Genomic DNA, 13,444 nt, shown 5'->3' with positions numbered 1-13,444 from the left:
ATACTGTTTTACTCAAACTCGAAATGAAATATTCTAATATTTTGAGATGGGTTTTTTTATGGTTTTGTACTGTATGCCATACTGATTAAAACTAAAATAGAAAAAATGCTTGAAACATTTTAGTTTATGTGTAATGAGTCTATAATATATAACTTTCACTTTCTTAAATAACTGATGGAAAATATTGAACTTTTTCATAACATTCTAATTTTTTGAGATGCACTAGTGTACCCACACACACTACGAGCAATTGTGCTCTCCGATTGGCTACTTTACTACTAGGATATCAGCTCATATACCATGAGTAGAGAAAAACAAAATGGCGGCGCGTCTTGCTGAACCAACTGAGGACAAAATAAAAACTCAACGTATTTTTTTTTCCAAGAATTATTATTATAGCATTTGTCACAAATTGCTAATCCCATTTGTTTACATTCTAAGCGGAAACGATTTTGCCAGATGTTTTTTATGAAGTTTTTCTTTATCAAATTTGCAAAATCCAATGAATGTGAATAGAATAAAACAGTTATTCCACTCAACCTCATTGTACATGGCTTATAGCCATTAGCTCATGTATGACTTGATTTCGTGGAATAATTGCTATGCTATTTTTTTATACATAAAATCAACTTAAATGTTTCTACATAAAACAAATACTATAAAGGGCAGTAAACAGTACTAAATGAAACAAAGTCAATATTTGGTGTAACAAACCTTTGCTGAAAAAATACTCAGGTTCAACTTGTGCAATTTTATTTGGAAATTATCTGATAAGTTTTACTGAGCGTCTTCTAGAACCAGCCACAGTTCTTCTGGAGAGTTTGTCACACTTGCTTCTTGCTTTTGCTGCAAAACCCAGCAGCCTTCTTTTTTTTTTTTTTTGGGGGGGGGGGGGGGGGGGGGTCTGAAAAGTGGTGTATTGTGTAAAATGCTGCTTTCTTGACTAACATCTGAACTGTACCAGCTTCTGTAACATTAAACGTTGTGCTGGAAAACTATTGTTTGGAAACCTAAAATGTTTTTGTACTGACATGATAATGCAGAAGTCATAAAATAAGTTTATTAAAAAAAAGGGAGTAGATAGAGAGACAGACAGACGGACATGTATATAATGAAAGGGGAAAAAAAATCTTAACTTTTCTTGTGCTTAACCCTTGCAATGTTCGGTAAGATAGCATGATATTTTACCAGGTATTCACATACATGTCAACCTTTGGTCAATCAAACCTATATAACCAACCTCCAAAATCCGTATTTCCCTTATAAAATCCGTATAAGATGCAAATTAAAATAATTTACCTAAAATTTGAATGATAATTAACAATGATGTATCCCAGTTACTTTTTATTCAATATTAATAACAAACCTTCAGAATGAATACAAAGCTCCAATGTTTGACAAAAACACAAAGTGTTATCAGCGTAGTTACGAAGGAAATACTTCGTTGTTTGGAGACAGGTTTCACCGAGCGGCTATTATGCGCGAGACTTCATATTAGCCACAAAGTCAGGAAAATCTGTTCGTAAAATTACGTTATAATGACCAAATACAATGAAAAGTATTTTTCCAGTCTCACCTGTGAAAGGTAATCCCATGTGATCTCGTTTGGACGGTAAACTTGTTGGTACAGTTAAACGCAGCACATGAATGAGGCATCTTTATTCTCGGCTACTGTCTAGACGCTATACCAGAGACGGTTGAAGAATCTCCACTTTGCCACATCCAATATGGCGGCGAGGATGACGTATGATTCTACGCAGAAGGCGGCGTCTATGTTTATATGTCTATGACTTCACGGTTGGCGGGATTCTCGCAATGCGGTGTGCGCATGATCAAAAGTGGAACGAAGTCTCGCTACCACAAGATAACGCGCGATTTCATAAGACTCTTTACTGGCTGTCTGTGGTGTACAGTACGTTTGTAAATGTTATGCGCTCTTTTATCATCGTGGGAATTGATTATAGCTCTAAATAAATATTGAAGTTTTTTTTAAAGAATCCGTATAACTTTATTTATATGCCCGTATACTACGTTTATTGAATCAAATCCGTATAAAATACGGACATTCCGTATAGGTTGACATGTATGTATTCAGTGACATATCCTGTGAAGCCAATGAGAGCTTCACCAAATCAATACAATGATCCTGAATTCAAAATAAATGGGCAAGGGCTTTTGAATGCTATGAAAAGGCTATCGTGTTTCCATATTTGGCTGCAAAACTCATTTTGAGAAATGTCTACTCACTGTGTGATGGCATGAGCGGTATCGGTGCTGAATGAGTCGAAGATAAACACATAGTCACTGGAGCAGGAGTCCTGAACGTAGAAGGAAGTAAACTTGAGCAGGATGGCTTTGTCTTTTGGAGCACGAATTTGCCACTGGCAGCGTGTCTGAACTGGATAATTGTCTGGGTATCCAGGAGAGTGGAACGTCTGGATGCTGGAAGTAGCCTCCAGTCGGAAAAAACACTCTGCTGCTAGAGAGAAAGACATTCCTCATATTAAGAAACTGCATGCTAGGAGGTCACATCACCATGGCTTTAACTGAAAAGACTAAACCTGGACAGAAATGAAATGAACACTCATGCAGAGATGAACTGTATTTGTCGATTCAGTATATTCAGCTGATCTTGAAGACAGTGATTAGTCAGCAGGTGATTAGTCTAGGCAAGCTAAACGGTGCTTTTATTATTAAATCCTTTCCAGGCAGAGGATTTAAGCAGACTTGGTGAAGGTGTGAAAATGCAGCAGGTTTCCCTCATTTAAGATCATCATCATCATCATCTGTCATCCGGCGAGCCGGTGACTTGATAAGATATCCTATCCCAGACCCGCCGGTCGAGCATAGCTGCTCTGAGTTGATCTTCCTTCAACCCCGTCTCTCGCTCGAGGACCGTTTTCAGAGTGGTACGTGGTCGACCGACTTTGCACTTCGCCTCAGGCTCCCACAAGAGAACTTGTGCAGCAGGTTGATCGTGACGAAACACATGGCCGCACAATGCCAGACGGCGTTTGGCGATTATGGTCGAGAGGCATGGTAGGGAACCGTACAGACGGTCGTTTGTCCAATGGTCCTGCCAGCTGACGTTGAACACTCTGCGGAGCATGCAGGTGTACGTGCCATCCAAGGATTGCTCTTGTGCTCTCGTTAGAGACCAAGACTCGGATCCGTAGAGAAGAATGGATTCGACTGAGGCCTTGAACACTCTGACCTTTGTGTCTCTAGACAGCGGGGCAGCCCACACCTTGATTAGAGAATTTAGGGTGCCCCAGGCTTTGGCCTTTCTGGAGTTGATGTCATGAGCAGTGTTCATCCAACTGCCAAGGTATTTGAAGTCATCCACCTTCTCGATAGTAGAGTTGTCAAGCGCGTGGAGAGATTGGTCCGTAGAGGGACCATTTACAGTAAGAAACAGGAGCTAATATACTCATTGGAAAGTTGGAGGTAGTATGAGACAGGTGAGTGTTATTGCCTTAGAAAATACAACAGCCAATCAGGTTAAGTGCAACCGTATTTCATGCAGATAGTCATGGACCGGTTGTTTTGATCCGTACCCGAGCGTGCACAAACAAACCCAACCAATAAAGAAAACATACCAAGGTTCGATTTAAACGGACTTTGTGCTATAAACGTGAAAGCACTCTAAAACGCTCAAGTATCCACAGAAGAAGCCTTGAAGGAATTCTGTGTGTCTAAAACTTAGATTGGTCCTCTTTGTCCTTGGTGCAGGTCAAAGGTAATGCATGCAGGAATAAGTGGTGGGGCTGAACGTACACTACCGTTCAAAAGTTTGGGGTCACCCAGACAATTTTGTGTTTTCCATGAAAAGTCACACTTTTATTTACCACCATAAGTTGTAAAACTAATAGAAAATATAGTCAAGACATTTTTCTGGCCATTTTGAGCATTTAATCGACCCCACAAATGTGATGCTCCAGAAACTCAATCTGCTCAAAGGAAGGTCAGTTTTATAGCTTCTCTAAAGAGCTAAACTGTTTTCAGCTGTGCTAACATGATTGTACAAGGGTTTTCTAATCATCCATTAGCCTTCTGAGGCAATGAGCAAACACATTGTACCATTAGAACACTGGAGTGAGAGTTGCTGGAAATGGGCCTCTATACACCTATGGAGATATTGCACCAAAAACCAGAAATTTGCAGCTAGAATAGTCATTTACCACATTAGCAATGTATAGAGTGGATTTCTGATTAGTTTAAAGTGAGCTTCATTGAAAAGAACAGTGCTTTTCTTTCAAAAATAAGGACATTTCAAAGTGACCCCAAACTTTTGAACGGTAGTGTATGTATCATGTTTTATGTGTTCATGCAGGAAAACAGTAGAAGAATGGAAAAGGGCAGCCATTTTTCAGTGACTGGCAGGAGAGATGCTGCCAAGCCAGGTGTAAAATTGCAGAGCAGCAGTGACTGAAATAGGACACGCTTTACTCACAGGCTCTTGGGTTCCTGGCCATCCGGGGGTCTGTAACTGCAGAGAGAGAGAGAGAGAGAGAGAGAGAGAGAGAATGATGTACAAGTGGAGCTCTGCACCTCATTCTGTCCAATTTCCCAACATTTTCTATATGCCTGTCCAAAATACCACAGATCCTTTAATACCTTCTCACCTTGGCATGCACGCACACACACACACACACACACACACACACACACACACACACACACACACACTTGGCATTGATGGGAACAAACCTCTCCCAGAGAAAATATAACATCGGCAGGTCAGGACCCTGAGACACACTGCAATGTGACTGTCTGAAAATTGCTCAAATGGAGACATACCAAAACCTTTTTCAGCCAAAACAGGAAATACCATACTGTGTTTTGCGGATGCTACACAACATTAACTAACAACTATTATTATTATTATTATTATTATTATTATTAACCGATATTCACTGAGCTTGAGGCGGATCATTGTTTTAGTATAAATACACAGGTGATTATTAAAAAAAATCATAGTAAAAACATAATTCATTTCAAACTTCAAAAGCGGCATGCAAATGTAATAACAGCACGGCGCTGACTTGTCACTCATCTACGCCGACTCACATAAAATCCATCCGTCCATTATCCGTAACCGCTTATCCTGTACAGGGTCGCGGGCAAGCTGGAGCCTATCCCAGCTGACTACGGGCGAAAGGCAGGGTACACCCTGGACAAGTCGCCAGGTCATCACAGGGCTGACACATAGACACAGACAACCATTCACACTCACATTCACACCTACGCTCAATTTAGAGTCACCAGTTAACCTAACCTGCATGTCTTTGGACTGTGGGGGAAACCAGAGCACCCGGAGGAAACCCACGCGGACACGGGGAGAACATGCAAACTCTGCACAGAAAGGCCCTCGCCGGCCACGGGGCTCGAACCCAGAACCTTCTTGCTGCGAGGTGACACTGCTAACCACTACACCGCATAAAATACTTTGTTTTGAAATAGATAAAATAAATCACAATCCCACCTTACCTTTGAATAGTTTTAGACCAAATTTCGTAGCATTTTTAGTAACAGCTTTTTCTTTCATCATTTGTAATTCTTCCTCACTTACAGTGACAAAGCGCTTGGCTGCAATTTTGCCAAGTCGCTTGAGGGGGATCATCGAGAAATAGTCCAAATTTCTCAACCAATCAATCAGTGTGTGCAACATTCTATAAATCACCTGTGTATTTATACTAGATGTAATTATAAAGGTGATAAATAATACAAGTCATCTCATCTCATTATCTGTAGCCACTTTATCCTGTCCTACAGGGTCGCAGGCAAGCTGGAGCCTATCCCAGCTGACTACGGGCGAAAGGCGGGGTACACCCTGGACAAGTCGCCAGGTCATCACAGGGCTGACACATAGACACAGACAACCATTCACACTCACATTCACACCTACGGTCAATTTAGAGTCACCAGTTAACCTAACCTGCATGTCTTTGGACTGTGGGGGAAACCGGAGCACCCGGAGGAAACCCACGCGGACACGGGGAGGCGACAGCGCTAACCACTACACCACCGTGCTGCCCTAATACAAGTCATATTAAAAAAAAAAAAAAAACTGTGGTATAAAGAGGAATAAAACACTTTTGCTAGAATTGCTGTTCCTGGAAAATAATCATGTTCCAGATGTTCGCATTAACTCCTCTTCTCTTCAGTCTGCATCACAGCACCGCGTCATTGATTACTTTCCAATAACAGCATACCCCATCCCATTTCACTCCTTTCATATGCTGTGATTTTTATTCAGTGTTTGCTTAGTGCTTTATTGCACTTTCTATGATGTGCTCTGTGTAACCAATCAGCAACAAATGGTCCTGCGAGCCACACCCACATGCACGGACAGTTATTATTTCCTAATTGGTCCAGTGTTGAGTAGGTTCCCAAGCCTTTACAATTGGAACCATTTTGTACTGGATTGCTGGCCAGTGCAGGAGAAAAGAAAAGAAAAATAATAATAAAACAATCTTGCTTGCTTGCGTATTAAGGAAAAAAAAAAAGCCCTTCTAAACACTCGAATATAATCATCAGCACGAGCTCATTAAAACACCCACTTCACACATTCACACCACAAGAAAGCACCTTCACAGCGCCAGATGATCTCACAAATAGCAGTATAGTTCGAGTGTATGAAATTATGTGCTGATGAAACATTTCTTCACTTCACTGCAAGTGTGTGTGTGTGTGTGGGGGGGGACGATACGACGACATGACACAACAGGCATTCCAGCACAGGAAAATGAAAATACATTCTGACCTTTTCATTACCCAGATTTATGGCTGTTTGTAAATTGCAAAAGTCGACAGCTCAATCATGCAGTCATCATCTTCTCATTATCCACACTGTATTGTATTTACACTGATGTGCATGTCGCTGCACTTTTAAAGGCCAGAGTCTGACCTCTTGAGCCTATTTTTATTCCATTTAATAACAATAATATTAAACTTGAACTTTATTTCAGTAGCGACTTTCATTTCCAATACAAGGTGCTCAACATCATGTGTGTGCACTTTATATGGATGCTTAGTGATAAAATTCCAGGATTGTTTCAAGGGCAATTTCTTTTACAGGATTTTTTCATTTCAGTGATCACGGACACATTATTACTCATATATTCCCTTCACGTTGGATTACAGTTGCGTTTTCCATATCACAAAATCATTTTGTAATTCAGTCCACGGTGGAAGATGGTCAACTGTGTTAAATGAAAACGCTGAGCTCAATAAGACGATTTAGCATTGCAGCTCTAAACCCGAAGTCCTGGCATTGGTTTGTCACTTATTATTATTATTATTATAATAAGGGCGGCACGGTGGTGTAGTGGTTAGCGCTGTCGCCTCACAGCAAGAAGGTCCGGGTTCGAGCCCTGTGGCCAGCGAGGGCCTTTCTGTGTGGAGTTTGCATGTTCTCCCCGTGTCCGCGTGGGTTTCCTCCGGGTGCTCCGGTTTCCCCCACAGTCCAAAGACATGCAGGTTAGGTTAACTGGTGACTCTAAATTGACCGTAGGTGTGATTGTGAGTGTGAATGGTTGTCTGTGTCTATGTGTCAGCCCTGTGATGACCTGGCGACTTGTCGAGGGTGTACCCCGCCTTTCGCCCGTAGTCAGCTGGGATAGGCTCCAGCTTGCCTGCGACCCTGTAGAACAGGATAAAGCGGCTAGAGATAATGAGATGAGATAATAATAATAATAATAATAATAAATCCCCCCATGTCACAATTATTTTCAGTACCAGTCAAAAGTTTGGACACACCTCCTAACTCAATGGTTTTTCTTTAATTTATTAATTAAAAGTCACTTCATGTCTTAAAGTAATGATGGCTGTCGTTTCTCTTGACATAATACGGATTACTACAGTTGTAGAATAAGGCTATTTACTATAGTTTTATTATTTATTTACTGTTTGATCAACAGTAAATTCTTGCCTTCTTAAATACACATTAAGAAGGCAAGAAATTGCACTCGTTAACTTTTGACGAGGCAAACCTGTTAATTGAAAAGCATTCCAGGTGACTACCTTATGAAGCTGGTTAAGATAACGCCAATAGTGTGCAAAGCGTCATCAACGTACTGTAAACGCCGGCTACTTTGAAGACTCTGAAACGTGAAACGTATCTTATTTTTAAACACCTTTTTGTTTACCACATAATTCCATACACGTTCCAGGTGTTATGTCATAGTTTTGATGTCTTTAGTATCGTTCTACAACGTAGAAAATACAAAATAACCTATGAATGAGTAGGGACGTACAAACTTTTGTTTGTATGGATATGAGGGGGAAAAAAAAACAACACTTCACAGTTGAAGCGTTTTCAAGAAGGCACACAAAACGTCCAAGAAGATCCTACAGCAGCCGGTCTGAGCCTTGTCTTGGATAACTCTCTATCTACAAAGCAACTTCGAATACGAAAATGAGATGATCTGAAGTAAGGTAAAGGATTAGTTAATCTACATATCGTTAGTTTTTTTTATTTTTTATCAGACATCTAATTTTTTAGGTTTGTTTACCTGACATGTTTCGACGTACGACTGTCGTCTTCCTCAGAGTGTCACCGGATGTTGTTGGTGACGCATCTTTTATCAGCTGATGTTCCCGAAGGCGTGGCCTTCCTGTCTGGATTGACAGGTCGGTCACGCCTTCTACTGTCAGTTCGTCCCCTGCAAGATGGCACTCCAGGTACGGGAGAGCATGTATGCTCCCTCATCCCGGTTGATGGTCCTCGGACTTCGCTTACGGATCTCTATGGCCTCCCTGATCCAGCGCTGATGTTTATTATCTTCCGTGCGGATGACTCTGGCATTCCCCCAGTCCATAATATGATTTTCCCTTTTGCAATGATCTGTTATGGCTGACTTATAATTTTCCTGTTGTGCCTTTTCTTTTATTGTTCGGGTTTGTCTTGTAGCTGTCTCCTTTTCGCACTCTTATGTTCATTTTTTCTTGTGTTGAAACTCCTTCCTGTCTCCCCAGTGTAAGTTTTATTGCATAATTGGCATGGAATCTCATATATGGTGTTGCATCTGTTGTCCGGATGTATTCTGTCTTTGGGATGAACCAGGATCTGACGGAGTGTTGTGTATGGTTTGACAGGTGTGTTAATGTTGTAAATTAGATGTCTGATAAAATAGAAAAAACTAACAATATTCAATATAAGACATAATGAACGTAATCGTAATCTACATATCATTGTTAATTTAAAAAAACATTGCTTTTCAAATTCATCCTTGAGGTCTTGCAATGCTATGTATAGCAATCTTTGATAAATGATGTACCAAAAAAGTAATGCGTCCGTGATCACGGAATCAAAATCTTGCAAAACAAAACAAATAACCCTCGAAAAGGTTCTGGATTTTTTTTTCCTCACTAAGAATCCATATCTTCTTTCTTCTTCTTTTGGCTGCTCCCGATTAAGGGTCGCCACAGCGGCTCTTTCATCTGCATTGCTCCCCGTCTTCCGCATCCTTCTCTACCACACCTGCCACTTTCATGTCCTCTCTCACCACATCCATGTATCTCCTTGTTTTCGTGTGCCTGGCAGCTCCATCCTCAACATTCTCGTTCCAACATGCTCTGCATCTCTTCTCAGGATGTGCCCGTACCATCTCAGTCTCATCTCTCTTAGCTTAATTCCCAAGCTCTCCACATGTGCTGTCCCTCTGATGTGCTCGTTCCTTATCCTGTCCAACCTCCCATCGCAAACCTTAACATCCTCAACTCCGCCACCTCCAACTTTGCCTCCTGTCTCTTCGTTAAGGGTTCACTAAGAATCCATATAAAAGTATAAATTACGTACATCACTTGTACTGATGTCATGTGCTGTAATGCGGTCCAGTGCAAAGCAGAGTTACTGTTTATAATTATAACACAATATTCCTGCTTCCAATAAACTGTTTTATTTTAGAAAAACACTTGGGGGGGGGGGGGGGGGGGGACCTCAGGACAACTATATAAAAATATACAGTAACTATACTCAACAGAATTTCACTTTTTGACCAAAGAGGACGCATTTATGGAAGCAAGTTATTCATTTATCATCACCCACATGAGGATGGGTTCCCTTTTGAGTCTGGCTCCTCTCAAGATTTCTTCCTCATGATGTCTCGGGGAGTTTTTCCTTGCCACCGCTGCCTCAGGCTTGTTCATTCGGGATAAATTTATCGACGTGTGTTTAAAAATGATATATTTCTATAAAGCTTTGATGACGATATCTACTGTTAAGTGTGCTATACGAATAAAAATAATAATAATATTGTGTATTGTGAGAAAAGTATTTTGGTATTTTATCCACTGCTAGTAGGCTGACAGGATGCTGCAGGATCTCGGAGTCATCTTTGCACCGAATAACGGAGTTCATATTAATAGATGCAAAAAAATCCTGTCAATATATTCTCTCTTTAACTCAAAAATGTTCTGAGCACTTCCCAACAAAAAGGGCTGCTTATATTCCAAATACTAAATGCACCTTGTATAAAGCCTGATAAATAAAAGAACTAATGAGATAAATATTTAATTAGTCAAAGTGAGGCATGCAATAAAAACCTTCATAACCTTAACAGAAAAATGCACTTAAGAATAATAAAAGCCTTTGCCGAAAAACATAGCAAATAGAGTTTTCATTTGTATTTAAAAATAGAAAGTGTGTGTGTATAGGGCTGTACACACTGTTGTGACTGTAAAATGTGAATTATTACAGCGCCTTGCAAAAGTATTCATACCCCTTGAACTTTTTCACATTTTTCCACCTTACAACCGCAAACTTAAAATTTTTTTTATTGAGATTTTATGTGATGGACCAACGCAGAGTAGCACATAATTGTGAAGTGAAATGGAAATGATAAATGGTCTTCAAAATTTTAAACAAATAAAATCTGAAAAATCTGGTGTGCATTAGTATTCAGTCCCCTGTACTCTGATACCTCTAAATACAATCCAGTGCAATCAATTGCCTTCAGAAGTCATCTAATTAGTTAAGAGTGTCCTACTGTGTGTAATTTACTCTCAGAATAAATACACTTGCTCTGTGAAGGCCTCAGTGGTTTGTTAGAGAACACTGAAGAACAAACAGCATCATGAAGACCAAAGAACTCATCAGACAGGTCAGGGATAAAGTTCTGGAGAAGTTTAAAGCAGGGTTAGGTTATAAAAAAATATCCCAAGCTCTGAACATCTCAAGAAGCACTGGTCAATCCATCATTCAAAAATGGAAAAAGTATGGCACAACTGCAAACCTACCAAGACATGGCCGTCCACCTAAACTGACAGAGCGAGCAAGGAGAGCACTGGTCAGTGAAGCAGCCAAGAGACCCATGATCACTCTGGAGGAGCTGCAGAAATCCACAGCTCAGGTGGGAGAATCTGTGCACAGGACAACTAGAAGTCGTACACTCCACAAATCTGGCCTTTTTGGAAGAGTGGCAAGAAGAAAGCCATTGTTGAAAGACAGGCATAAGAAGCCATGTAGGGGACACAGCAAACATGTGGAAGAAGGTGCTTTGGTCAGATGAGACCAAAGTTGAACATTTTGGCCTAAATGCAAAGCGCTATGTGTGGCGGAAAACTAACACTGCTCATCACCCTGCACACACCATCCCCACTGTGAAACATGGTGGTGGCAGCATCATGCTATGGGGATGCTTTTCTTCAGCAGGGACAGGGAAGCTGGTTAGAGTTGATGGGAAGATGGATGGAGCTAAATACAGGGCAATCCTGGAAGAAAACATGTTGGAGGCTGCAAAAGACTTGAGACTGGGAAGGAGATTCACCTTCCAGCAAGACAATGACCCTAAACATACAGCCAGAGCTACAATGGAATGGTTTAGATCAAAGAATATTCATGTGTTAGAATGGCCCAGTCAAAGTCCAGACCTAAATCCCATTGAGCGTCTGTGGCAAGACTTGAAAATTGCTGTTCACAGACGCTCTCCATCCAATCTGGCTGAGCTCGAGCTATTTTGCAAAGAAGAATGGGCAACAATTTCAGTGTCTAGATGTGCAAAGCTGGTAGAGACATACCACAAAAGACTTGCAGCTGTAATTGCAGCAAAAGGTGGCTCTACAAAGTATTGACGCAGGGGGGCTGAATACTAATGCACATCACATTTTTCAGATTTTTATTTGTTTAAAATTTTGAAGACCATTTATCATTTTCGTTTCACTTCACAATTATGTGCTACTCTGCGTTGGTCTATCACATAAAATCTCAATAAAAAAAACTTTTAAGTTTGCGGTTGTAAGGTGGAAAAATGTGAAAAAGTTCAAGGGGTATGAATACTTTTGCAAGGCACTGTACAAAAGCTCTAAAATATTCAGGGAGTGTTTGTTGCTCAGTGGCGGTCATGTAAGTGGACGTGTGTGTGTTACTTGAGGCGGTGATGCTGGTAATGAAGAAGCCCTGGATGCTGCGTCTGCCCTCCTGACGCACTCCTCGGCGAAGAGTTTCCAGCACGCGCTCCTCGGTCACCTTGGTCACCAGCTCCATGTCCTTTGGAGGAACAGTGAACCGTATCCAGTAGTATGCGATCACACCATCGCTGCACACATACAGAGAGACTTTTTAGTGGGGTCAGAATCACGACTACACACCCATTCATTCGTACCATATTCTGTATTTGGCAGTTTAACAGTCAGAATATTTAATAATGGGGTCAAATTATATTCCATGGTTTTTTAAAAAAATATATTTACAACTCAAGACACTGAAAGTCACTATAACAGCAAAGGGGGGACGAAATCTTAGTGTATGTAATGCCTTATTGTAATGCTTTAAAATGAAAATGTATAATTAGTAACGACAAAGATGCATACATGTCAACCTTTGGTCAATCAAACCTGTATAACCAACCTCCAAAACCCGTATTTCCCTTATAAAATCCGTATAAGATGCAAATTAAAATAATTTACCTAAAATTTTAATGATAATTAACAATGATATATCCCAGTTACTTTTTATTCGATATTAATAACAATAAACCTTCAGAATGAATACAAAGCTCCAATGTTCGACAAAAACACAAAGTGTCACTCTAATGTTCTGAATTGTACTCCATGACAGCTTTTTTAGCACGCTGCACCAATACCTCACTAGGCTGCATGTCACAGCAAGTGTCTGTGTTGATCTTGCCGGAGTGCCCATTCAGAATCTTTTCAGTCGCTAGTGAAAGTCGCTCAGGTGGAAATACACGGTTCAAACAAAATGTTACTTCCCGGTTCAAACAAAATGTTGGCGGGATTCTTGCAATGCGGTGTGCACATGATCAAAAGTGGAACGAAGTCTCGCTACCACAAGATAACGCGCGATTTCATAAGACTCTTTACTGGCTGTCTGTGGTGTACAGTACATTTGTAAATGTTATGCGCTCTTTTATCATCGTGGGAATTGATTATAGCTCTAAATAAATATTGAAGTTTTTTTTAAAGAATCCGTATAACTTTATTT

The 13,444-nt window shown here is 40.5% G+C and overlaps 1 protein-coding gene across 2 annotated transcripts in view; it reads right to left on the bottom strand.

Moving 5' to 3' along the window:
- Positions 1 to 13,444, bottom strand: part of st14 (ST14 transmembrane serine protease matriptase) — a 176,147-nt gene that overhangs the window by 44,028 nt on the left and 118,675 nt on the right. The window contains exons 5-7 of one of the 2 annotated variants that reach the window (XM_060897683.1): positions 12,370 to 12,539; positions 4,454 to 4,489; positions 2,248 to 2,479 (exon numbers count right to left, since the gene is read on the bottom strand). In XM_060897683.1, coding sequence (XP_060753666.1) covers positions 2,248 to 2,479; positions 4,454 to 4,489; positions 12,370 to 12,539 — 438 coding nt within the window. The remainder of the gene's footprint in view (positions 1 to 2,247; positions 2,480 to 4,453; positions 4,490 to 12,369; positions 12,540 to 13,444) is intronic. The other variant, XM_060897684.1, reaches the window with a different exon arrangement.

Source organism: Neoarius graeffei, chromosome 17, assembly GCF_027579695.1.
Source record: "Neoarius graeffei isolate fNeoGra1 chromosome 17, fNeoGra1.pri, whole genome shotgun sequence".
Taxonomy (NCBI): domain Eukaryota; kingdom Metazoa; phylum Chordata; class Actinopteri; order Siluriformes; family Ariidae; genus Neoarius; species Neoarius graeffei.
This window is presented reverse-complemented; position numbering and strand designations above follow the sequence as displayed.